At 41.0% G+C, this 27,050-nt stretch overlaps 1 protein-coding gene and 1 long non-coding RNA gene across 16 annotated transcripts in view; both read right to left on the reverse strand.

Moving 5' to 3' along the window:
* Positions 1-2,745: 2,745 nt before the first annotated feature.
* On the reverse strand, positions 2,746-16,909 carry LOC123369821. Its single transcript, XR_006579148.1, has 3 exons — positions 16,627-16,909; positions 14,570-14,662; positions 2,746-2,787 (listed from the first exon to the last, which is right to left on the reverse strand). It is a non-coding gene; the product is annotated as an uncharacterized LOC123369821 (long non-coding RNA).
* An 8,149-nt stretch (positions 16,910-25,058) lies between these two features.
* MEIS2 (Meis homeobox 2) overlaps positions 25,059-27,050 on the reverse strand; it is a 180,897-nt gene continuing 178,905 nt past the window's right edge. For 8 of the 15 annotated variants that reach the window (XM_045015795.1, XM_045015798.1, XM_045015799.1 and 5 more), the window contains one exon: positions 25,059-26,497. In XM_045015795.1, coding sequence (XP_044871730.1) covers positions 26,211-26,497 — 287 coding nt within the window. In that variant the 3' untranslated portion in view covers positions 25,059-26,210. The remainder of the gene's footprint in view (positions 26,498-27,050) is intronic. The other 7 variants (XM_045015804.1, XM_045015805.1, XM_045015806.1 and 4 more) reach the window with 1 other exon arrangement.

The following is a 27,050-nucleotide window of genomic DNA, read 5'->3' on the forward strand; positions in this document are numbered from 1 at the left end:
GTGTTGGAACATAGCGTTCCTATGTTTCCTTGAGTACTCTCAAAGGCAGTTGAACATCTGGAGGAAAAAAAACTATGCCAGAATAGAAGAGTCACTATAAAGTTTCTTGATATTAAGCTGAATCAAGATTCACCAGTCCCTACTTACTGCTTGAAATGTGATATAAATGTCTATGAGAAAGGAATTGTAGCACTTTAGACAATCAAGTCAGGACAGGGGATTATGAAAGTATATAAAAACACACAGGAGAGATTCTTGGGTACCAGAGCAGCCATCCTGAAAATATAGATTTCTTCTGGGCTCCAACTTCTGTTGTTTAAGATACATTAATGCAAAGTGAATGTTACATTTTTGCCATTCTTTATGCCATGTGTATCTTGAAGGTTTGCTTAGATTTATTGAAAATGAAATTATATGAATTAGTAATTTCCTTCATAAGACTGAGTATTGCCTCAAGAAACCTGCTGTGTTTGTGAGGGGAGAGTGTGCCTGTCCAAGGACAGGGATTGGAGGGAGTGAGAAGTAGAAAAGGATGAGGGATCTGACCAATGCCCTTATCCTGCAGTCAATGGGAGTTTTGTGAATGATTTCAGTGATTGGGCCCCCACAATGTAATTTATGCATTATTTTCTTTACCTACATTTTAGACTTTTTTCCCTCATAAACTAATGCTGCCCTTGAGCAACGTTAATTTGTGTGAGCAGCATTTTCCCAGCACACTACCAAAGGTCTCAGTGACCTTGGCTGAATTGCAGAGGTGAAATTTTCGTGCTGATGAACTATTCTTGATGAATTTTTCCCAGTGAGTAAGAGGCATGAGCAGGTTTTTCTGCAATGTCAGACATCCATTTAGTCCCTTTCCATCTTCCTCTCCCCCTTAAATAACAGAGCATGTAAATCATGCTGAGGATAATCTCTCTGTATCTCTATCTCTCTCTGTATATAGATATGAATATTTGAGATCCACTCTTATCCTACTCAGTTCTCCTTAGAGTGTTTTGGGAACCAGCATCATAGATAAAATACAGAAGTTTATTTCTTTTTAAGATGTCCCCTTCAGGATTGCAATATCACAGACAATGTTTGTATTAATGGTTAATTAATGATACTGGTTTGCATCTACATAGCATCTTTTGTCTGAAGATCTCAGTGTGCTTTATGAACATTAATGAATTAAGCTTCATAGGAACCCGGTGAGGTATGTAAGGATTAGTGCCATGTAACAAACAATTCCTGCAATTGCAGGCTAATGATTTACCCAAGGTCACTCAGTGTGTCAGTGGCAAAGCCAGACCTAAACCCCTGATTCACAGGCCTCTGCTCAGATCACTAGCTCTCTTATTACTTGCACAGCACCTCTTATTATCTGCTCATCACAATTCTTTACTATGGACATACTCTGTTACACGTTTTCACATTGGCATTTGAAGATTCGAATCAAGCAACTGTCCCATCTCTCATGAGCATAAACATTGGCACCAGCAACAGAAGATCCACTGGCAGAAGATTATTAGTGTCAGTAGCAGCAGAAGCATGCACCTGGCCTACAGGGGTTTACTCTTTTGAAACTATTATTACTATTCATTTCAAATAGATCCAAATATTTCCTGTGCTTTAGCCTTTGATAGAGACTATCTGTGACACAATATCTTGTAAAGTTTACATATCAGATCGAATTCAGTGCTGAGGTGAGTGATTTCATTGACTTCACTGAAAGTTATACCCCTTTATGCCAGTACTGAACTTTGGTCTATTGCATAAAGACTTGCACTGTGTCTTCATATTAACAATTACAATCCCCATTCCCATTCATGAAATCACTATAGAAAATGTAGAATGGCTAACACCACACATTTGTGATAATGTAGCATGTCACATAAAACCGTAACAGGCTTAGACAACAACACTTACTCATTTGAGATAACTCTCCTCTGGACCCAAGAGCTAGTGTTATAAAGATTAGAACAGGACTGTCTTAGGTGTATACAGAGAGTAGTTTTATATCATAGTTAACTTCTCTGATGTTCAGAAAGGAACTACTGGCCATTGACCAACCAACAGATCACTTACATCATTAATTCTGTTGAAGAAAGCTGATCATTCAAACTGGCTCTGAAACTCTAAAATAGCTCTTGAAATTATGAGGCCCTGGGAGATAATTGGTCTAGTGGGTATAAAAATTACAGCACATCAGACCAATTTCTTTTTTCTTTAGCATAGTCATGGGAGAATTAGAATGTCAATGGTTCATCAAGGGGTGGGGAGGAGTTATCTTCTCCTATGGGAAAATTTCTTGGATAGGGTCCTTCCTGACAGGTGGAGGGAGGGAGGTTTCCTTAGAATTCTTTCACAGGAGCGGGAGAGCTGCCTCCCTTTGATGTTCAAGGAAGATGCAGAGGGTTTGGAATGAATTATATGTAGATAATGGGGGAATCAGCTGGAGGACTTGTTCCTTCACACCAACCTCTGAGCACACTGCCTCAGGCGCCATTAATTTTTCAGCAGATTTACCATTGGCCCCTGAGATTGAAAGTGGGTACATGTGTGGCAGAAATGCAAATTTCTCCCCAGGTGAGCATTGGACCATATGTAAATTCCCAGGCTTGTGGAGGGGTAGAGGGATTCAGGACAGAGGGGAAGAGTGCCACACAGGAGGTTTACATACCGTAGCCAATTGCAACTGGAGCGATCCACATACAAAGAGTCCCTTCTAGACATGGATCTTGGTGGAGTGATTTTGCATCCCTTTTCACTTCCTTCCCCCTGGAAAATGTTCTTAAAGACTGTCTGTAAACCATGGATAAAGAATTGCTCATATTCATGTAACAGTGCTGGTAATGGCTCTCTCTCTCTCCCCTCTCCCCACCACCCGACCACAGTCACCTAATAAGCCAAATTTGTCCCTAGTGTTATCCCTCTCTAGTGGAATTGAAACAGGAATGGCTTTGGTACATTATGTTTACCCAAAAGCTGCAGATAATGCAAAATACAGCTGTCTGCTTTGCGAGTGAAAAGATCACTATGTGCACATAACCCCATTGCTCAAGCCTCTGCATTGGCTTCCTGTTAACTTCTGGATGCAACTCAAGGTGTTGGTAATGATCTGAATGGTTTGGGACCCAGCCGTTTTGAGAGACTGTCCTACCCTGTGACCCATCATGGAGGTTAAGATGAGCTGAGAGGCTCTTTCTATCAGTTCCTGGACTAGCTCCATTGAATGTCCTGCTTTATAATTAATTCCCCTTGACAATCTGCCAGAGCTTTGTCTCACAGTCGCGAAGATATTATTCTCTGCTTTAGTTTATGTCTGACTTCAGTATTTTTTTTAATTGTCTGTCCGTTTGTTGTTCCCGATGGCAGAACACTGTGCAAGGGTTTATGGAATAATTATTTTTTAAAATTGTAAGTAAGCCTTTAGCTTCTATGGCCATAAGCACGCTAAAATAAAAGACCTGAAGATAATGTTCCTGCTCCTAAAGTGGGTGGTACAATCCAGTACCCTGGGTTATAGAACTCCAGGAAGCCCATTATAAAAACCCTTCCCTGCCAGTCATTATTAAATAGAAATCTATGGGGTAAGGTGTTCTTGAGACATAGTTGCTTCAGCTAGTGTCACTGCAAAAGCTTAATGGATGCAACAAGAATCAACAGGTCTCATGAGGAATGTGTTACTGGTAATGGGAAACTCCAACTGATAAGGCTCAGGGACCAGCTCCTCAGCTGAAATCTTCATCAGTGGAACTACACCAATTTGCTCCAGCTGAGGATATGGTCTCAAAAGACTAGAACAAGGTGCCAGTGGCATGGATGCAGCACCACTTATGTTGGCACCTAGATACTGACATCCTGACTGTGGAGGTAGGAGGTATGGTCAGGTGTTTAATGTGCAGGACTAAGTACACCTCTACCCTGATATAATGCTGTCCTCAGGAGCCAAAAAATCTTACCATGTTATAGGTGAAACCGCGTTATATCGAACTTGCTTTGATTCCCTGGGGTTGCGCAGCCTCGCCACCCCAGAGCACTGCTTTACCGTGTTATATCCGAATTTGTGTTATATTGGGTCACATTATATTGGGGTAGAGATGTATTGGGAATGCTGTGATCTGTTCTTTGTCCTACCGCAGACTTGTTTTGTGAGCTTCGGCAAATCAGTTCCTGACTGGATTCCAGATCGGGGGGGGAACAAAAAAAAAAGATTGTTTTCTCTGTCTATTACAGGGGGCAAGTAATGTGGTTTACATCAATAATATCTGGAAAGTGACTGGAAGCGATTAGAAGTGCAAAGTATTATTATTTATTAGTTATTGATTACTAGACATTATTTTAGCGAAGAACATCAGGTCCATCCTATCACTAACCAAGAAGGCATCAAGGTTGCTGAAATGTTGTTTAAACTGTTCTTTGCAGGATTTGGAATAACATGTTAACTTCATTCTGATGAGGAAAATAATTCTGATTCAGAAATCTTCAGAGCAAATGTATAAAATCTGGGGACTCAGCAAAGTCCGTACCACACTGGTGCGACCTATCAGATGGGATGGTGGAAAAATTCCTACAGAATCAAAAGAACTCTCTCGATGTGCTGAATAAAACCAGTTACATAGGCCCAGATCCACTTAGGTACCTACGTCCCAGTTTTAGGCACCACTGTGATCCACAAAATCCCCTGCCTTAAACTAAGTGCCCATGTTTTTTTTGTAAAAGTTCTTGAAGTGCCTAAGTTTTTGCCTCTGGGCACATGCACTGCTGCTTTACTCTAGGCATCTTGACATCTAGCTCCCACTTATGCCTCAGCATAATCCATGAACCAGTTGAAGACAAGTAGAAGAGTGCCTGTTTTACCCTTGGGGCCTGATCCAGTAGCTGGCCTCTGAGCATATCTGCTGGATCAGGTTCCATTCAGAATCTGGCCAAGGAGGAAGAGATGATGGGGTTGGTATGTCCACCTTATAACTTTTAGTCCACTGGTTACAGCACTCTCCTGAGAGGTGGGATACCCCCTGTTCAAATCCTTTCTCTCCATCAAGTGGGGGAGAATTGAACCTGAATCTGCCACATCCCAGGTGAGTGCTCTAACCACTATGTTAAAAGTGATAAGATAGGCACCACCACCTTCTCTTCCTCCCTCACCCTGCCACCCCATTTTGTGTGGAAGGAAACAGATGCCTAACTCATTCTCACAAGAAACTGCATAGGTGCCTAAGCTGTCTGACTCCGGGTGTCCTCGGCTGTCGATTTCAAGCAGAGAAAGGCGCTTCCTTGCAGCCCAGATTAAGGTGCATATCACTGTGAGCGGAGAGGGACTTGGGACACATGCCTCTCATTGGCACTCCCATTGGCTAGTTTAGGCGATGCCCTGCCTAGCATGCTAGTTTTTGTGGATCTCATTCTAAGGAACCTCTCTCTCCCATTCACTGTGTAGAGAGTTCGGTGCCAAACTTGGGGTTTGTGGATCACAGCATTGTTCCAATAATTTTCTAGACACCTGAAAAGGCACTGTGATGCTCAACATGCATCAACATGCATCTGACGAAGTGGGTATTCACCCATGAAAGCTCATGCTTCAATATGCTTGTTAGTTTATAAGGTGCCACAGAACTCTTTGCCGCGTTCATCACAAAACCTAAGTCCCTTTATGGATTCAGGTCATAGCATATCTAGGTTTCGTCAGGTAACAAACCAACATCCAGAGATCGCCTTTGGGAATAATGCTGGGAAGAAGCAGCCAATATTTCTTCCCAGATTGATGAATTTACTGAATACCAGAACAGCTGCATTAAAAGACTTGGTAATTCCAGGAACCTCTTTCCATGAAGAAACTGCTTAGGCTGAAAATCATCCATAGCGAGGAGCAGAATAAGAGGTATCACCGGTAGATTTTTAACTGGAAAAAGAAAGCAGAAGAGAGCTCTCCAAAAATGGCCTGAGAATCAATCTGTTAACTGTACTATAACTTTTATTTTATTTGCTTCCTTTAAGCAAGATGGTCAAGAAAAAGCAGGGAACAATGACAGTGAGGTTGTATGGCCTGTGCTGTGAGATTCTATTACTTGGGTTATGCAAGAGACCAGACTAGATGATCATCATAATGGTTCTTTCTAGCCTTAAGATCAATAAATGGCTAATGCTACCTTTTAGTAAATATAGAACTGAAAACGATTAGTTCTATTTTCTGTATGCCCGGATAAAGGCGTGACAGAAAAACATAACTGGGCAGGATTGTGGTTAGGGACGTAAAAGACAGTAAGATGACTCCTTACTTCTCTGACTGAGCTATCTATACATTGCTAGTAATAGTGTAAGAATGGGGCTGCTTGATGAGGTTTTTTCTCCTCCCCCACCCCAGCCCTTGGAAGAAGGCAGAGAATAGGCATGCAGGAAAAGGGAGTGAATGGAACTTTGGCAGGATGCAGTAGACCTGGATTCTATTCCCACATCTGCAATTACCTCTCTGTGTGCTCTTGGCCAAATCATTTAATTTCTTCCTGCCTCAGTTTCCATTTCAATGTAATGAGCATAATTATACTGCTCAGCAACCTTTGTGAAGTGCTTCGAGATCCTTGGTTGAAACATGATTTAGGCCCTGATCCTATAATTGACAGCATGTGGCTACAACAGTTTGCCCGCACACTCTCAATTGCAGAATTGGGGTCAATCATAGTAATAATAAATCTGAAAAGCCATTTTAAATCCTTTAAGTCTAGTTTAAGTTAGATTACTTTAAATTACATTTGGTGACAATAGTTATATATATATATATATATATATAAAATTACACACACACACTCTAATAAAGAGATACAGATACTGCCCACTGGGCTGGTTTGTGAACCAAAGCCAACCTTAACCATTTAGAAAATATTTTCATCCAGATCTCAGGGTGAATTGTTTGCCAACTAGTGAGTTTTATTCAGTTGTACAGCATGGAATAATACATCAAAACCCAACCAAAAGCAATGTTTCATTTGTTCTGGTTTAGTATGATGATAGATAAAACTTCAGTGTTGGCCTTAAAGAATCAAAAGGAACTAGTGGTAATAAGAGAAACTTTAATACTGACCTCTGTAAAGACTTACTGCCAAGACTCATACTATCAGCGACATCCAGAATCACCAGTTTTTGCAAGCAGTGGACTCAGCATGAAGTTGTCTTTTTTGGCAACAGAGCCATTCTGCATTTAGCAGGGCATATGTTTCAAACTCAAATGACTTCACTTCAAATTAAAGGGAAAATGTTTTGAAGTATAGTCATTTGATAATCATTTGCTTTAAAATAAGCAACATATTTCTATTTAATGAGATCCACATCTTTAACAAGTGAACAAACAGTGTGGCAAACAAAAAACAACCTGCTCTTAAATACAATTTCAAAATAAATTACATCTAGTTTTTGTTGTTGTTGTTGTGTTCTTTTTTCCTTTTTCAACTGTCTGTAGAACTCCCACAATTTTTTCATTGCTACAATGATAAATGCTATGAGAATAGACCTGGTACACTGCCAAAAACCTACTCTAGACTTCAGTATATGTTTCTGCTTTCAAGAGTCAATTGTTTTCCCTCTCTCCCAGGGGCCACTAGCTACCTTATTACCAGAAAGAATGACCCCTTGACAGCACAATTGAGATCTAGAAACTCAACAAAATTGTAACCCCCTCCAGTGGCATCAGAATTCTAATCAAGAGCAGAGGGTCTGAAAGACAAATGAATTTGTGTATAAGACCACCATGTCAGAGTGGCTTCTTTACTTGCAAAGGCACCTATTTTGATTTCCTTTTCTTTTGATTTTTTTTTATTACCTTTTTTCTTGTAACCTTTTACTCCACCAGCCTTTTTAATGTAGAGAGGTTTTCACAGCATGGGAATTATCTATACCCGGTTTACACAATTGCTGCCTTTCTTCCACATGCAATCCGTTTTGTGAAATGTGCAACTAGACATAGGAGGCCCTCTAGTTATTATTGACTTTTCTCTCTTACTCAGCTTATTCCATTGGCAGAGCAATTGTTCATCTATTATTTGCCCCATAAGAAATCCAGGTATTAGACCTACAGCACTGAAACTACAGGCAGTTCAAGTATAGGTTTGGTATCTTAATGTACTCTTCTGAGGAAATATACCCTGGCCTTGCAGGGGAATGGACTGGAATGCTCTAGTTAGCCTAGGAATACTATATGCTGTCTGCCAGTATCTGTCAAGTACTCTTGTTACCCAGAAATACCCAAGTTATTTGGTGACATCTTTTAACACACCTAAGAGTACAGCTTCTCAAATTGCTATGGATGGGATTTTCAAAAGCACCTACGTGACTTTGAAGCCCAAATTCCAGATCCTGAAATCATAGCTGCCCTGACTGTCATTTGCACCCATACGGATTGCAAATTAATGGGACTTGTGCTTCTAAATCACTTAGGTGCTTTTGAAAATCCCACTTTGCATTAACTATGTCCCGGTGTCCACCAATCAGCAGATTTTAAGAGTAACCTTTTTTGGGATTCTGCTACAGGGAATAGGTGGCCCAGTGTCAGAAATGGGTAGAATATCCAACCCTATCAGGGAGCAGCAACAAGACACCCAAAGTGTTCTTAAATCACCGAGGGATAGATTCTGCCATCCTGACTCTTGCTGAGTAGTACTGTGAAATCAATGAGACTACTCATGGAATAAAGTGTTACTCAAGATGAGGAAAGGTAGCAGATTCTGGCCCTGAACCAGTTCAGTCCAGCTTGCTGGACCCAACACTGTTGATGAACATTTAGGCCCCCAGTCCTGCAAAGACAACTGTGTGGGCAGAATCCTGTGCCTGCACAGAACCGCACTGACTTTTAGTGTCACTCTGGCAGACACAGGGATCGGCCTGCATGGTTCTGCAGGGTCAGGTGAAAGCAACCAGAGATACTGCCCTCCTGGTAAGAAGGATGTGAGGACGACTGAAATATGAGGAGGAAGAAAAGAAAAGACATTCTTGGCCCCCTGCACACATGCAAGCACATCATTCAGAAATACTAGAAGGACAAGTCGTAAAGAGCTAACTGACTGATCTTATATTGTGATTGTTTTCTAATATATTTAGGTGTGCATGTATAGTAAGTGACAGATTGCCTGCCCTGGAGCAGGAACAGTACAGATAGTGACAATGCAAACTTTCCATGCTGCCCCACCAGAGTGCCCTTGCTCTAACTCAGAGGGTGCACCAGAGGGGAGAGGATAAACAGCTATCTTCATAACCATAAGCTTTGACTTCTCTGCTGAGGCTACCAACACCATTCCCAGTTCTGGTGGGATTTGGTGAGTGAGTGAACACCTTTACACTGTGAAGTGGACTGAGAGCACCATCTCATTTCACAAGGGCTGCTAAAGTATTATTTTAATATGTTAGGCCACAATCCTGCAGTGCAGTGGACCCTTGTGCCTGTGCAGAGCCGCACTGCCATCAGCAGAGTTCTGCATGCGTGCCAGGCTCTGCCTGTGTAAATCTGATTGCAGGATCAGGGCCGTCAGCAGTGATCAAAAATCTGAAGGTTGACAATATTGTTGCTTGTGGCTTTTCTGTCCACAGCTCTATTATCTTTTATCACCTTAAATACTAGGTTGTATAACTTTAATCTCTACCCAGAAAACCAAGATGCAAGTCACACACGTTGTCTCCAACACATAAATATGATAGATTAAAATATAATATATCTTATAATATAAGATGGGAGAGACACGCCTGATGGATGGAACAGTAGATTCTTCCACAATAAGCAGCACTGAGCTTCTCTTAAATAGAATGAAGGGAAATCTGAGGAAAATAATGAACAAAATAGTAGCTCCTTCTGCCAGACCCATCAAGTTAAATGGCTTCTGGTATTGTTCAAAGCCTGTATGCTATTGTGTTCTGTGGCAGAGGGTAAAGAGAGGAGGGGAGACTTCTACTGACATTTTGATGAGGCAACAAACAAAAATAATATTTTGACAGAAGAGCTCATCCTATTTTTCTTTCAAAGCTATTCTTAAGCAGGAACAGAAGTCTCCTTCATATGAAGAATATTGAGGACATAAACAGAGCCCATCCAGTAGTATTTTAAGGAACTACTCTATTTGTAAACTAACACTGTCTGCTTGAAATGAACACACAGCATGACTAAAGACCGCAAGTGCTTGGCATCATTTGAGCTTAGTTTTAAATTCCTCTGACAGACATTTTTTGACTATGTTGTACAAAACTAGTGTCAAGTGTTGACATTGGTGTAAGCATACGATATGGCTGTATGCATTCACATGCTGATAGGTTGCACTAATGTGTGTGTAACCAATAAAAACAAAAGAGGTTAGTTTTCATATTAGTACTAAGTTTTATTTATGTCACTATCAGAATTTATTTACCCTCCTGACCAAATGTTTGCCTCACTCTGCCTCATCAATATTAACCTCACAGATCAACAAGTCTTCATATTGACAGAATAGAGAAGTCAATATCTCTATATTACTATTTAATAAATATTTCATTGTCAGTAAGCCAGTGAGAACAAACATCTGTACAGTAGAATGGCATGTACTTTAATTTTGTGAGGTTAATACCTTACGGATGTTTGAAAGGAGAAATCTAGCTTGTAATAAGTGCACACATCAATATCGGCGTATAAAACTACAACATGGTGAAGGATGTTTAAATTGAACAAAACAGGTTTTTTTAGTCCCACTTTTGATATACAAATGTTGAATGTGTTTTACCGTATCTTCTGACTATGATTGATAGGAGATGCATCAATTTCAAGGTTTGAGAATTTAAGTAAATTGTTGTCAGTGGTATCGTTTCTTCTTTTTTGTATTTTTTTTTCAAATTATCTCCTTCCAGAGAATAGTTTTACAAATTGAGACAGGATATACATAAAGCATCAATTTAGCTTGAATATCCACTTACAATTGTAAAAAAAAAATAGTTGTGATAAGAATGTGAGTACATCAGAGTTGTTCAGAAAACTCCAAAGTGTTTTTAAAAAACTGCTTATGTTTTTCAAAATAATCCTAGGTGTTTCTATTTTGAAAACACTTTGTCTGCCTTTTCATTCAAAGGACAAAGCTGTGTTGGTGTACACTGGAAAATAATATGTCTCACAAAGGAGGCTTCTTCAATATTTATCCTTTCATCTAGATCATAGAGTAATTGTATTATTAAAATAAAATGAGGTTAGCAAAAGAATTATATCAAACTATCTGAAGAAACCTGAGAGTAGGTTTTTAATCTTTCCCTGATTACTGGAGATGGCTTATTTAGACTGGAAGGCCTAAAGAATTTGTACTGACAGTGCAGGGATAGAACTTTACACAGCAAAATGTACTAAATGTCCCAAGTAGAATACCTTTGGTTAGGGATAACTCTGGGTCTAATGTAGGTGAACTCACTCTAACCACTTTTTATTTGGAGAGGTCTGTGTTCTGATTTGTCTGATTGCTCAAATAATGTCATCTAAAGTTCATTACTTCACTTTCAGTGTGTGTGTACTTATATATACTTAAAACAAATGGTAAGATAAATATTTTCATGCTTTTGTTTTTTAACATCAAATCTTACAACTGAATAAAGATAGTATCCTCATCTCACTGTCCTCTGAAAGAAGCAACATGGAATGGATTCTGTAAATCTAAGGCAATATACATGTTGCTGATTAAAAGCTGATGGTAACAGTTAATATATATGGTAACAAGGGGCAGTGTAGTTTTTTTCCTAATATTTTCTGTAAAAAATGAAAATTAGAAGGGAAAAAAACCCAGATGTGACTGTATAAGCCTTGATTTGAAGAGCTTTTGTTATCTCCTAAATAATGCATATAAAAATTTTCATATGAAATGCTACATTAAAACTCAGTTCTAGTGGGTATTTGTGTTTATGAATTGATTCCTTATCCATATTTTATGGAGAAATTGTGCTCTATTCTGGTACTGAGCATTATTTTCCAAATTCCTTGTTAGACACTGAATATCTCTCTACTGTGCCTCAAGGCTTAAATGAAACCAAAATTTAAGTGAAATTTAAAGAGACAACATTCAGAAACTTATTTTTTATAATGCTTCTGAAAGTTCATAATTATTTTTGTCCCTAATAGTCCTGCCTTTGAAATAATTTGATGGCTACATTTCTAAATCCACTTGGAAAGATTTGGCAACTGCATAACCATTAATGGGAGTATATATCACAAAAATGATTTTACAAATAAATAATGGTTTACAGGATTTGGCTTAAATTGTCTGCTTTCATTTGATTTTTTTCTAAGCTAATTTGTGGTGAGGCAGGAAAATCAAATTGAACACAATTTGGAAATAAAACTATTTGATAATTGAGATAAGTAGCTTGAACTTGTCAGTCACCTGTGACCTCCTTCTAGTTACACTTCATTTAAACTTTCCCAATTCAGAGGGCCTAAGGATGAGTTTCAGAGTATAAACAGAGCAACTCTGGCTTGGCTCTGGGACTGCATTATCCGTCCAGTTTGTTTAATTTGTATTTAAAATGGAGAGAGCTGAGTAAACAAGTAAAGATGTTTGGAGGAGATGCTTAGTTGCTACTTCATGCTTGCAGAGACCTTTGTGGGGGAAATACCGGATGTAAGAAAAAATAATAATGGAGGCTTAAGATACTTGAGAGAAAACCTTAGCATGAGGAACCAGGAGCTAAGATCTTACTTGGAATCTGATCCTCTTTGAAGAGCTCTGTTACTGGAAGTTTGCAGTTAGTTTGTGTTTAGACCTAATGTTGTGTTGCCTGTTCCAAACAGGTTATTCAGAATAACTTGGCAGCTGAATCCTTCATGCTTTTGGGCTAACTATTGCTAATCGTGATTGGCAATAACAGCAATTGCATCTTCACCAGGAGACAGCTGTAAGGATTTTTATTTGGGTTAACAATCCCCATCGCCAATGGGAAAGAAAAAGGACTTTGTGGCAGCCCTCTCCTTGCATCCTTGTTCAGATCGGAGCGGAGGGAGAAGATGAACAAGCTGAGCGGGTTTGATGCCATCTCCCAACGTGTCCCGTAAGCTCGCTGTGTCAGCTCCCTTCCCCACTCTGCTCTGTGTCGGGTGGCAAAGGGCTGATCAGCGAGGGGTAGCGATCGCCAATGGCTTTGGTGCGTGAGCTTCCCCCGGGTGGCAGGGCAAGAGGAAGTTTGAATTTAATCAAACAACAAGTGTGACTTGACTTCTGCTTGGCTGCAGCCCTCACGCCTTTAAGAGGAACTGGAGCAGCCTCGCTTCTCGGGTCGATGCGGCATTGCTCGCCAGTGAATCTTCGTGGGTTTCTTTATTTTAACTAACTCGGCCAAACGAATCACGGCCCCTTGTTGACTCTGGCTGCAGAGGCAGAGGAGACGCAGGAAGCCCAGGGGGAGGAGGCGAGGAGAATTCGCCCAGAGCTTGCAAGGTTTCATGCCTGCAATGACTGCGTGCAGTTGCGTTCACCCTACTCCAACCTCCCTGGCAAAGAGCCCCCAGCCCCTGATCAACCCGTCCCTCGCCAGACGTCAGGCTTCCTTGCAAGGCGTGGCAGACTATGGGCAGCAGCTAGGAAAACCTAACCTTTCGAGACCCCTTAGCACCCCAGCCGGGTGCTTCAGGAAACCCGTTCAGCCCTCGGGCCGCCTGCACAACAGACAGAGCGAGCGATGATCGTTTCAAACAGTGTGAGGAGATTTCCAAAGTTTACAAGATTAGAAAGCCCCGGGGGTCAATCCTTCCTTCCAGGCAGGACAGAGGAGTGAGTCACTCAGTGCTGGAGCACAGCTCGGTATGAAGGGAATTGTTTATTAGGAAATAATGATCACGAGCCTTTACAGTGCCTGCGAATAGGGCTCACAATAAATCAAGCTCCTCCTAGCCTTGTTCTGATCGCTAAACTTGGAACGTCTCTTCTGTTTACTCCAGTCTGTGGTCGCGACTCGCGAGCAAGGGACTCACTCAGGGAGCTCCTGGGAGGGGCAGTATAAATACACTTGCCTTTGTCTCCTGAGCAGATGTGTGTGTGAGCGATAAACCAGGCGCACAACTAGACCTACCCTTAACAATGAATCCAGCTCACTAGGGGGTTCGGATCCTTTGCAGATACATAGAGGAAAAAGGCTGGTGGGCTAAAGGAACTTCCACTCTTGACAGTCCCAAAAGTTGCAAAATATTTTTAGTAACAGCTGTCACTTCTCAGCAGAGCTTTTTGGTACACCTGTCCTTTACATCACCTTTTAACCCTTACCTCCCTCAAGTCTCCTTAGCCTCGCTTCTGTAGTCCCCATCTCCGCGGTTTACAATCCCCCCCCCCCCTTAGGCTATGAGGCTGCTCTTTAACACAGGCGGGATCAACCAAGAGGTGCTTCATAAGAGCCTCCGCATTTATAGGAACTACGATGCTGAGTGAGCTTTGCCTCCTTTATGCATTTTGGGGTGGGGAAGCGAAGGGGGCAGAAGAAAGGTTCTGCGAGATAAGCTCGTCTTCCACTCTAAGTATCTCTCCTTCACTAGCTGAGGATGCTGGCCACTGACGTCAGACGTTGTTTGCCCAGTCTTTTGTTCAGTTAAAAATAGTTTCGTGTAGCAGCTTACCTGAACTGCGGGTCTGTTTAATTTCTCCGGAAAATATTGCTGCTACCGTACACGATCATTTCTTCCTCACTCCGAGCTGTATTAGCTCCACTCCTGAAATTTATTCCACCATTAATCAAGAAACCGCTTACTAATGTTTAAAACGAACGTTTTACTTCCTGGAAAACAAAAAACCCAACTTTGTAACCTGGCTTTAACAGGACTATAGCAACAAAATCAACTATTTCTCACTACAAGTTCCTATCCTGCTCCAAATATTCCCATTCCCCCAACATTCTTTAGTTTGGAGAACATTTTCCATTGCATCCCAGTTCATTCCTTTGCTCATTCTTCTTGCAATTGCATATTAACCTAGTAAAATAATTGCATTAGAACAGATTACTTTAACCAGACAACTGACCATCTTCTCTGATTCGACGTGGTTATTAAAAATCGCTGGTACCCAAATACTAAAGGAACATTTCCTAATTTTAGGGGAAATGTTTTAAGCGATCAATTTGCAAATGTTCCATTATCTGTGTGTATGTGGGTGTGTATAATGTATATGTTTCCGAGTTATTACTCTCTCTCTCTCTCTGTTTCCATACGTTAGAGCGAAATGAATAACTTGGAAATGTGTAGCCAATTTGCCAATCTTTTCCGGATTTCTTATGTAACTTAGTTGTGCATTATAATGTAAATAGTGGATCTCTAGATATGGAGACAATTATTTTAACACGCCAGTGCAGAGTGTTCCGCAACCTACTCCGTGTGCACATCTCAGTTGCACAGCATCTAGGACTGCAGTTCTTCCCTGCTGTATTGTAACTTTATAACCTGATTTCACGACAGTGTGTGTAATAGCTAGATATGATCACACACGCATACAGAGGTGTATGTCTAGCTGATCTAGCGGCACAGTGTGTATATAATTTTACAGTTTACCTTAACAAAACTGTTTGTTAGTGCTAAATCCGTCTGCTCGGGACAGTATTCTCTTCATTATAAAGCTATTTCGTTCCCAGTGCATGTTCTTTGCAACGAAGGGGCTTCCCTTCTGGTCTCTATATTTTAATCCAGTAAAGGACTGATTAGCCCCAGTTCCACGCTATGGCTCTGAAAGGGCCAGGTCTGCGCTAGCTCGCAGAGTCACCTCTCACCTCTCTGCATCTCCGGGCTGAGGTCACTGCTGGGGCAGTGCGGGGGAGCGGGCGGTGGAGCTGTCTGTCTGTGCTACACGTACCTGGGCAGAGCTTAAGGCAGAAGTTTCCGTTCGAATGGTATGCGTCCCTTTAACGTCAAGAGAAAAATATTGTCTCCGTTTAAAAAAAAAACCCGCCACCTACCTCTCTCTTTATTACACTGATATCGAAATGGATTTCTCGTAGGAACAACAGGAAAATTCAACTCGCCAAACACGGAGATGGGTCTAGTTTAGTTTAATTTGCATCCTCAGGTTTTAGTGTTTCCTCTCTCTCTCTGTCTTTGGGGAAGGGAGTCGATTGTTTCCCGTCGTATTGTTAAACCTTCCTGTGAACTTTTGCATTTTAAAGAAGGACTTTACAATCTGCATTTTGGTTGTGTTCAGCTACATGCACCGTTCACCTCGAACTGTGCATTCATTTAAGGTGCAAAGGTACGCGGATAATATTTAAGGTTGAATGATTGGAACACAGCAGATTGCCCCGTTTATGCCAAATCCTGGAATTAATTGAACAAAAAGAGTATTTTATTTGCCAGCTGTAAAAAAAAAAGCAATTTAAAGTGGAATCAGATTGTAACAGGAAGGACTACAATAAAACCATAGATCCCTCTTGAAAAGATTTCATTGGGAGCAGATTTTTCAAGTGTGTAGGATCATCATAGATAAATGCTAGTATAGACTTTATTGTTATTATAAAAGCATACAATACATTTAAAAAGACAGCAATAAAAAGAAAATTATTTTGTATAAGAAAATGAGCACTTGAAGGTGTAAGTAGCTTTTAAATAGCTCTGGTATTTATCAGTTGGTCGATGCGGAGGTAAGCAAATATTTAGTATTCAGGAAAAGGAAAATTAATTTAGAAAAAAGTTACCTTCCATTGACTGTATCATTGCATTTACAGAGCTGATGTGGAGCCATCGCTTTGTTTATTTTTCTAACGTCTGCCCAAATTCCAGCAATCCAAAGAGCAGTAACAGCCTTTTCCATGTGTTTATCATCGGGGTTGCAACAGGATTCGCCTCAATTGTTCTGCCTTTCTTGTGTTTTCCTTTCTTCCCTCTTCTGCATTTCCCAGATACATTTGCTTTGGTTGCAAAAATAAACAGCGGACTTTTTAACAGCAATTTGAGATGATAATGGCTAGTGATCCCATTCTTTCCATCATAATCTTCAAGTGGTTTAAGATTAATGATAGGAGGTGTTTTAGCAAGAAGTGTAGGGTCTCTTCTCCAAAGACCAGCGCTATGATAATTTACTTAAGATGTTGACAAGACTGTCAGTAAGGCTAATTTTTTATTAAGCTGCACCGAGGTAACCGTAGTAAGCCTTTGATTTTTTTTTAAAGTAAGGTACATTAATTTTATGAGTGTCTTCCCACAACTGTTATTTGGTCTCTAGCTGATGCATTTGCAATTGAAATGCTGCTCCTTGCCTTTGTTTCCAGAAAGGTGTTTTCTGCTGTTCAGTTATATATTCCTCTCCCCACCTCCTCCCCCCTCTACACACACACATTTAAAAAAACGAAAATAAATTTGGGGAGCTACTGCCACGATCCAAACCCTTCAGCTCTTCTGCAGGGCATTGTTGTGCCTGTATTTCTGTGTAGACAGAGCCCTGAACCAAGTGAACTTGATATTTCTTCTAAAATAGACAAAATAATCCTTTACACTATAAATATTTAACTGTACCTCAGTTTACACAGTGGCCCTGGTGCCTCTTTTAACACAAGTGATTTACGATTTTATTTGGGGCTTTAAAATGGTGTTTTGCTTTTGTAACATGTCACTGTTTTCCACCGGGGGCTGCCTGCTCCACTCCGGATTGAGTCCGCCCCACTGAACCGGCAGCACCTCCAAAGGAGACATTGAAAAAACCCAACATTCTTCTCGCATTAGAAGAAAAGCGTCTGCTCTCCCGCACGAAGTTATGGAGAATAATTTGCCAGGAAAGCAACTGCCCACTGTCTGAGCGCTTTTGAGTATTACAGGAGCACAAAAGGTGCTTTTGCTGTTACCTGAGGATCCCACTTTACCGCTGAATTTCCTGGTCGTTTTCTCCCGGTAGCTGATGGTGCTAATAACAATTTAGATATTAGTTCAAGGTGATCATTACAGCCCCTATAGAAAAAAATGACTAGGCTTAATTATTCTAACGTGTGTGTGTGCATGCAAGAGTAACAAAATGTGCGAAAAAGCCATTGCTAATAAGAAAACAAAACCAAAACAATAAACAAACAAACAAAAAATAACAACCCTAGAATGCAATAGCATCAGGTTCTTAGTAGAGCTGATTTTGCTGTTTTTAATAGGCAGAAACCGTAAGCTTATATAAATGATTGGGAAAATGTGACACTTATTTTGTCATGTTTCATTGTCATTTTTAGCTTCCCACCGAACGCTTATGCACAATGCTGTATAGGTAGGTGTAGGGACACACATACCCAGGGTATGAATATAGAGGGAGTGTATGTGTATAATTACATTTAATATCAAGGAGCTAGGTGACAAGTTTTAGCAGTTACCTGGATGAGAGCTCGACTACAGCAGTAACCACTTGCTCACTGGCACAGGTATTTTCTCGGTATTCTGTAACATCTTGGGTTTAACTTTTCTATAGCGGGGGGACACAAAATATTACCTGCCTTTCTTCTCCCTGTGCCACCGTTAACCCAGGACGATAAGATCACTTTTTATATGTTTGTATTTCTCTGCGAGTGCAGGAAAATTGACACAAACTAAACCGCAGCAGCTACACCAGTATATTTATCCTTGTTATCAACATTTCCCCCTTTTTAGAGCTGAAGTTTTTGTATTTTTTTTAAATGGCAGTTTCCTAAACAGTTTATATTATAATCCCCTGAGGCCAAGAGGAAGGCGTGGGGGGAAACAGAGAGTGTCCTTTCTTATATATATATACACACACACACACATATATTTAAACATTGAGCTCTGACAGGAAATCTCCCTGGTACTGGCAAACTTTGCTTGAAAAGTCTGTGCTGCGGACCAGAGGCGCTCTGTTCAGTTGGCCAGCAGGGGGCGCTCTGATGTTGTGTCTGGGCTAAAGGAGCAGTAACCACAAGGTTTGTTTCATTGCGCTGGAACAACAACAACAACAGCAGCAGCAGCAAAAAGCTGCAGTTTCCAAACCCTAACCAGCTCCTCGACTTGGGTTTCACGTCTTGTAACCCAGCCGCGTCTGACTGCTCGGTCCTTAGGTACCCGCCGGGTATTTCTCACACTCCTGGGTGAGGGTGGAGCCCCCTGAGCCGGGCGAGCTGCAGCCCGTGCCGGTGTCCCTGCCTGGGACTGGCTCTCCCTCCCTGCGCGCTGTACATTATGCAACGGCAACTTATTAAATACAACGATGAATTGTCAACATTTTTTTCGCCTGTTAGTTCCGCTGATCCGGGCAGGATTTATTTTCAGATCTCAGGTCCCGGAGCTATAATGCGCAGTTTCTTTTCCTTAAATAAAATTGGTCAAATGTTGACAACCTTTAAGCCAATCTAACACTCAAGACTACTGATGGGAAACTAATGAGAAAATATCAGATCGTCCGGCCTGAGGGCTCCTAATTAAATCTTAGCTGATTGAAAAATAAAAGCGGGGTTTGAGGGGAGGAGGAGGAAGGAAGAAGCTCCAGGCTGAACTTTACCTCTGATTTTACGTTATATCACCCCTCCCCCTTTTAAAAGCCCTCCTGCCCCCTCCCCCTTTTAAAAGCCTATCGTTATTTCTTTGGCTATTTTAAGCGATCCGCTCAGAACTCTCACTCCTTGCCCGGTAAATATTAAGGCCTTTAAGCAACGCGATTTAACTAATTAGAAAATTTACATCATTAAGTCTCAGAGAGAGAAAAAAGGAGAAACAAATCTGTCAGTCATTTTAAAAGAGACAGGCCCTATTGAAGTGTGAAGAAATCGGCTCTAATTCAAAAAGGCAATCGGGCAGAAAAAGCCCTCAACATTAGCCTGCTACTTATTAATCAGAAAGGGCTCCCCCCCCTCCTCCTTCCCTGTAAGGGTAAAGCAGCCGCACATCGTTAGTTTCACCCAACGCCAAAGCTGCGTTCCATTCAGGTTTTGCCACTCGTCCCTGTCCCATAGTAATTGTGGGTGTTTAGTCACTCGGGGCTCATAGATCTGAAAATGGGTTTCCGTGGTGGGGACCCGGATCCGCAGGAAAAGGCCAGCGGCATGGGTTCCATCCCCCCGCCTTCCCCCAGACAAATCCGACTGTACAACAAAGTAAGATCCTAGTTTAAAACCTGGTTGGTGAGAACTAGATAATGCCTTTGTTTTCTCCCTCGCACTGAATTTATAACCCAGACACTCGAGACTGAGTGGCAACCTCGTCCTCTTTTCTAGGAGTGAATGTGTGTAACGCAAGGAACTTGGCTCAATAAACAACCTAAACCGTCACTGAAACTCAGAGACCCCATTATTAATGTAGGGGTCTTGATTAAGTGATTTGGGACACTGATTATCTGAGGAGTCTATGTGATGGCCAGGGGAGTTGTTTGCTCCCGGTATACGGAGCACAGTGTGGGGATTTCTACACAATACCAGTTTGGTAAATATTAGGAATGCCGTAGTTTTATTTGGAATATAGAAATTGTTTCAATTTTCTCTCTAGCCCTCCCCCTTACAATTTTGTAGCTAGCTCGACTATATTAGAAATAAGAAATGCATACCACTCTGGCTCTTTCTGATCTAGATCTAGCATGCACCGTAGCAAAGAAGTTTGTACTATATCTTCTAGGATCTAATTTAAGAAATGTTAAACACCTTTGGGGCAATTCTAGACAATAAAGGGCTATTGGTGAGCTCAGAGCCCCAGCCGGCTTCTCAAGTCAATGGTGGAGTTAACCCTATGTAAATGAGATCGGAATCCGGCGCCTAAACTAGATTTTATAACAAGAAATTTGGCAATATTTGTTTTAAGAGGCCTGCAAAAGATGTGCAAAATAGCCTCGTCCAGATCTGCATTTACTTTCAAATGTTAACTTTGAGGCGTGTTTACAAGTTGGTTTAGAAATGTAAGTTCATTACTATGTACATAATTGCTTTATTAGCAGGCTGTGTGCTTAAAGATATATCTGTAAACACTGTATGCTAATTATCATGCACATTACATGTAACACATACAATAATGTAGTCTCCACCTAGGATATTGTATAGACACACATGGAGCAAATGCGTGTTCAGCTCGACTCCATCAGTGTTGTGCGGGGGATGGGAAAGAGGAATTGGGGACACAAAACACGTGCTGCTAAATGCAACAATGTTCTAGTCTTCATCCAAATAAAACTAAGTAACCCTTTTGGTGCCCTTTGGAAATATTTTAAGGAAACAGGATGCTCTCACTTTCGCGGGATCATGTGAGACACAGGACAAGATGGAAAGGAGAGAGCGTCATGAAGTGGTATTGTCCCTAACCATTTTTTCTTCGCATCAGTTTGCCTTGTTGTTATTTAAAATGATCGACTTTCTGATGCAGGCCCTTTGGAGAGAAAACAACAATAACAACAACCCCTCAACCTGTCCGCTGGCCGTGCTCGGAAGCTTGGCCGCATTATAATAAAATTTACGGCGCCTTTAACAACTCACAAGTAAAAGCATTAAAATTCGCTTTAATTGAGAAAATTTTGATATTTAACTCTAGAAAGAGCGAAATCGCAATGTAACTGCAAACTTTCACCAATATTACAGCGCCTTACGGAGACAACGTTCGGTCTTCAGCAGAGCGGCTTTAAGAAGTGATTCAAAACAAAGAAAACCTGACAACGAGGGAGACAACAGCAATTTTGAAAGGAAAATTATTTACATCCACTTCCCTCCCCGTAGCTGCAAACGCTCAGGCTCCATTTTCGGAACGCTCAGCACCAGTGTACAGGGCGAGAACTTGGCTCCCAGCAGAGAAGCAGCAGTTCATATTCAAACTAATGATATACTTTACCAGGGAAAGACTGATGCCAACAGATTTGAAGGGAACATTTTCACAGGCAAAACTGTAGCCTCCTTTTAAATGTAATAGATCTAATGTTATTTTCTTACTTTCCGCTGTTTGTTTTTTTTAAATCTATTGGTAAAGAGAAAGGAAGGGGGAAATCCCGCCCTGGCTTTCTATCTTATTTCTGTATCTGTTTTTTGGCATTATAGAAGAGTAAAGAAGTTTTTGTTTGGTGGTTTTTCATTGATCAGTCACTCTGAGCTAATGTAATTATCCTCATCAATAGAAGGCTGCAGAGAGAATCATTATGTGGGTGACATTGATAAATGATCACCCAAGAGCTGCCTTTTCTCTTGGGTACCCCCACATCTGACCCTCCCACATACACAAGGTAGCCATAGAAACACCTTGAGGTCTTCAAACACTGCTACAAATGGGAACAGAGAGAGAAACCCAACTTCACACACTTTCCTCCCCACTGAAACCTCCTTCTGAAAATGCCACTCTGCCTCGCTAACTCCCCGTACTTGGCCTCTGGGCGGCCGCAGGGACAAGCCCATTTTCTATAGTCCAGTGGGTGTCTCTTGAGGAGTTAAATACAAAATAAATACGGCGGCGTTTGCGGCGGTACGGTGCGAATATGTCGCTGTTTCTCGAAGTAATTGCGTGTAATGCAAAACCCATTCGTTTGAGAGCCCTTCTATTAAGTTGAGCAGCTACCACACAGAGTGGGTCCCATCCAGCAAACAATTCAGCGGCGGGGGGGGGGGTGTCTCTTTGGAAAGTGCTCAAACCTGAATAATTAGTATTAATACTAATTATTAGTAGTAGCAGTGTTACTGTAAGGACTGGTCTGTTTCTTTCTAGCGCTTTCCGCATCCACAGCCCGTTTTAGTTCAGCCACCACCAACCCATCGAGAGCAGTAATTGATTCATAATGATCCACAAATCGATGCGTTAGAAGGGGCGAGGGTGTTTATTCTACTCCTAAAGCTGCAAGTAAAGTAGCTTTGACACTGGGTGAGGATGGAGGGGCGGAGTTGTTTGGCGGTGCTGGGTCATCCATCATCACTGTCGCAGAGGGGCAACCTCCCTTCTGTCTCTTTCTCTCCACCAAAGCGATTAATATTAAAATCGGCCTTCAAACGCGTTGCCCAACAGTCTCTATTCTCAGCACAGCACCCCCCCGCCCCAAGGACAAAGATGCCGGGTTTCCCCAGCCGGATCAGAATTCCACCTCCACAGCAGCTTGCTCAGCGATATTGCTGGAGCTGTGCGGTTCCCCCCCCCCCGAAGGCGTGTTAAAAAAAGTGTTTAAAAACAACATTTGCCATTGATTCCAACCAGGATCGTAATTGTGAAGAGTTGCGAGGCGGAGATATCACCGCAAAGTCGCGTGAAATCCTTCCCGTCCAAGCCAACACACGCTTCCTGCAGGGACACGCCTATAAAGGACGGGATTTGGGGATTTGTCCTCGATCCACTGGGTTGCCTCTCAAAATGAAAGGTGAAGTTAAGCAAATGTTTACGGGATCCTCCCAGTTCTAAAGGCAATGCAGTGAGGGCCCTCATTCGCCCTGTCAAATGCTTGGAGTGCACGACTGATCTGTAACTTGTGTAGGAATAGACCACTGACTGGATCCTTTGAAAAACACAGGTTCCATCTTGTGACAGCTGCTAGATAAATTTGCCACATTTCCCCCCACCCCTGCAAATCAGCTCCGGGCCAGACATATATAAAGCATTTCCACTAACATTTCCTCTTGTAGTCAGGACAGGACTCTGCCGAAAGGAGGCACAGACACGGACATCATTTCCCACTTCTCCTTTTGCAGCGCACAGTCTGAAAAGCTCTAATTTGGGGGTGAGGTGACTGCAGCCTTCTCCCCAGAATCTTTTAAAGAAGTGGAAATTTATATGCCAAGTTTCCACACACATATATAGCAAAACAAGAGGAGTTTTTCTATTACCCTTCGTTTCTCAGAACATAAGCAATTTTATTCAGACTACAGTATTTCCTTTCACACAATATCGCTGTCAAAACACTATTCCCGTTTTTTTTAAGGTTTGACAACTGAGCATTTCTTAAATGCACCTAAATCGGAACTCTCCATATTAAATAGCAAACCTCAGATTGAAGCAATCTGTTTACATTGGATTCCAGCAACACAACTCCCGCAGATTACAGCCCAGCGAGAAAATACACCAGCATTACAAATATTTAACTCATTACAAAAATAACAGTTTACTAGGGGAAAAAAACCATCTCGTTGATCTTTATATATATATATATATATATATATATATTCCTCCTCAAATCGGAGGGGAAAATGATAGCAAATCGGATACAATAAGTAGCTTCGTTTTGTGATGCAAAGACAACTCCACTTGGATTCTTATTCTTGTGATTTCTCTCATCAAAATAATCAAAGACTTTGAAATCGGGAGGACAGGGTGTGCGTTTCATACAGGAATTAAGGATCGGGGCGTTTTTAATCAGGACAGAAAGAATGAAAGCCAAATGTGGAATCTCCCATCCTCTAAATTTCAGAGAATGCCTTAAAAGTCTGCTACAAAGCAGGACCGATTGCTAAATTAACCCTCCCGCCCATTCCACTTGCATCCTTCCTTCCTTCCCAGCAGCAAAGGATTTACTCAGTTCAGAAATTAAACATTAACTGGGAAGTTAAGACTTTTTCAACATTCCAAAGGTAATAATACACGGGGGAAATGGGGAAGACAGTTAAAAAATTACAAATATTTAAACTAGTGACAGTTGTTTCCTAGAAAGTAAAGATAATTAAGGTATTTTTATTCTCCGAGATAGCAGTCCCTCTTCTTGGGACCCGATTCTGTTACCACTGAAGTAATGAGAAAATTCCCACTCACTGCAGAGGAGGGAGGTCCAATTTCCAGCTGTAATGGCTTAGAGCTAGAACATAGCATGCTTTCCTTCCATTTAGTAGTTTCAGAGCACAAGATGTCTGTATTATTTTGGTTAAAACAAATCCTCCTCCCCTCAGTGGACCTGGATCATCTAATTACATTTCAAAAGTTAAATTTACATTTTCCCAATTCATCCACCTGATCATTTTTGCTTTTGCTACATAAAGTATAATCTGATGAGACTACATTTGAATTTTTTGACCTGGTGTCTGTGCATGTGTCTGTTCAGTAGAAATGTGCAAATTCAGATGTTGTCTCCTCAGACTATGCTATGTGTGCTGTGGTCTCTGATTTTACCAGCCCTTCTTCAGAATCATTAGTAAGAAATCCATCTTCGACATTTTTGCCCAGCAAATGCCATCTTTCCCAATCATGATTAAAAACTCAAAAGCCTAACAAAAAATCAAAAATGAAATATTTATTACCGCATTTTGTGACTTAACACCTTTTTTTTAAACATAACGTCACAGTCCTCATACAAGTATTTTAATGTAAATTTTGACAAAGCTTAAAGGTAACAGCATTTTCTTCTAGTGAGGAACACGTGCTGAGAAAGGAAGAATTCATGGACATACAATACCAATTCCACAGCAGATCTGATACTAGCAAAACATTCTTTTTTTTTTCTTTTTCAATTGAGGTAAACACATAGAATATCTAACATGAAACAATTAATAGACCGAACTCTGTACGAAGTTTGTTACAGTATTCTCTTGCTTTTTTCCCAAGCTTTGAGTTCATGATAAAGTTCTAGGTTTGGTGCAAAGACCATTAGTAACTTCTTTCATTGAGGAAAGCTGCCCAACTTTTAGTTTTGTTTTGTCCAAAGCCAAGGCTCAGAACCACTGGAAGAAGCTCCTGCTCTGTCTTTTAAATTTTCACCTGCAAGCTCTTTGAAGAAGAGTCCAAAAAATGGTTTTTTGAAGCACAAACTATAAAGATCTGTTTGAAACTAAAGGACACATTTATGAAGGAACAAAACCAGGGGATGGCAAGGCCTTCTTGGAACTGTCTTCTGAGTGATGAGAGACCCAGCAAGGCTTTTCATCTTCATCTCCAGGGTAATTCTTTTTTCACTGGCCAAAACTGGTCTGAAATATACTGTAGTCTTTCATGGATAGTGACTTCACTGGTGAACCAAAACAGTCATTCTTTTGGGAACAACACACATAGTGTGGAAAACAAGGATTTTTTTTTCTTCTAAAACTATTTGAGGCAACATAACGGAGTGATCAACAGAAATGTACAAGTTAACTTAGTTCCTATGTTTATACTACAGTAGTTATAACTCTTGGAGTCTTTTTTGTTTGTTTTTTGTTTTTTTCCCCTCAGAGGATCTTTACATGGACATAATTGTTTCAGTGAGCCCATGATTTCACATTTCTGTTCTTTTCTCATTGGTCCTCTGTTGTTGATGAAAAATGACAAAAGTAAAAAATAATCACAGCTGTCTGGAATTTCGTTTTAAGTGTCAATATCTGGTCAAAGTTCAAAAGTCTTAAAATAGGTTTGATTTTTTGTTTGTTTTTGTTTTTTTCCCTTGAGTTCCCTTATACTATTGGGCATGAATGTCCATAACCTGTCCACCAACACTGGGGTCTACAGAATTTAACATTGTGGGGCTCTGTGCTGACATGGTCATTCCAGGGTGGGTAGGGGGTCCGCCGTGCATCATCATGGCTGGGTGATGGGGGTGACTTGACAAATATGAATGGATTTGGGGTCCATGTCTTAACTGAGTAGGGTGTGGGGTCATCTGGGGAGGAGTGTAACTTGGCTGTGCCATACTCATACCCATAGGACCACCCTGAGAGACGCAGTCCCCTGGCATGCCTTGCAAACCTAGACAAAGAGGGTAAAAAAAATCAGGTTAGGTTCCTAAACACTTTTACAATTTACCCATCTAAAACGAACAAGAAAAACAACAGACACTGAAAATCTTCCATCTAAATTTAGCTGCAGATCCTTGCCAATGTTTGCAGACATTCAAATTCTAGTTTGAATTTAATTTGATCATTCAGCAGGATAATGCACATAACAGAACTAAATATTGAGCACAACTGAGTGTCACAAAACGTAAGCGTACTTTAAAAAGCCTAGTGGGTGAATTTCTATGATAAATTCCAGGAGGATGCATACTGTTAAGTAAAGACATGTCAATTGAATATAAATATCTAATTTGTTTGGTTTTGGTATTTTAAAAATATAAAGGCTATCGCCTGTCCTAGTTCTGCACAAGGAGTATCAATGCAAGTTCCGCACACAGATCAATGGACCCAACTGCATAAATGAACAAAACAGAAACCAACAAAAGGCTCAACTTTGAAAGGTGCTGAGTGCCTCCTGAGATATGGCGAGTGCCTTCAACACTCAGTGAAGTCAATGGAGATGAAGC

The sequence above is a fragment of the Mauremys mutica genome, chromosome 4, assembly GCF_020497125.1.
Source record: "Mauremys mutica isolate MM-2020 ecotype Southern chromosome 4, ASM2049712v1, whole genome shotgun sequence".
Lineage (NCBI taxonomy): Eukaryota > Metazoa > Chordata > Testudines > Geoemydidae > Mauremys > Mauremys mutica.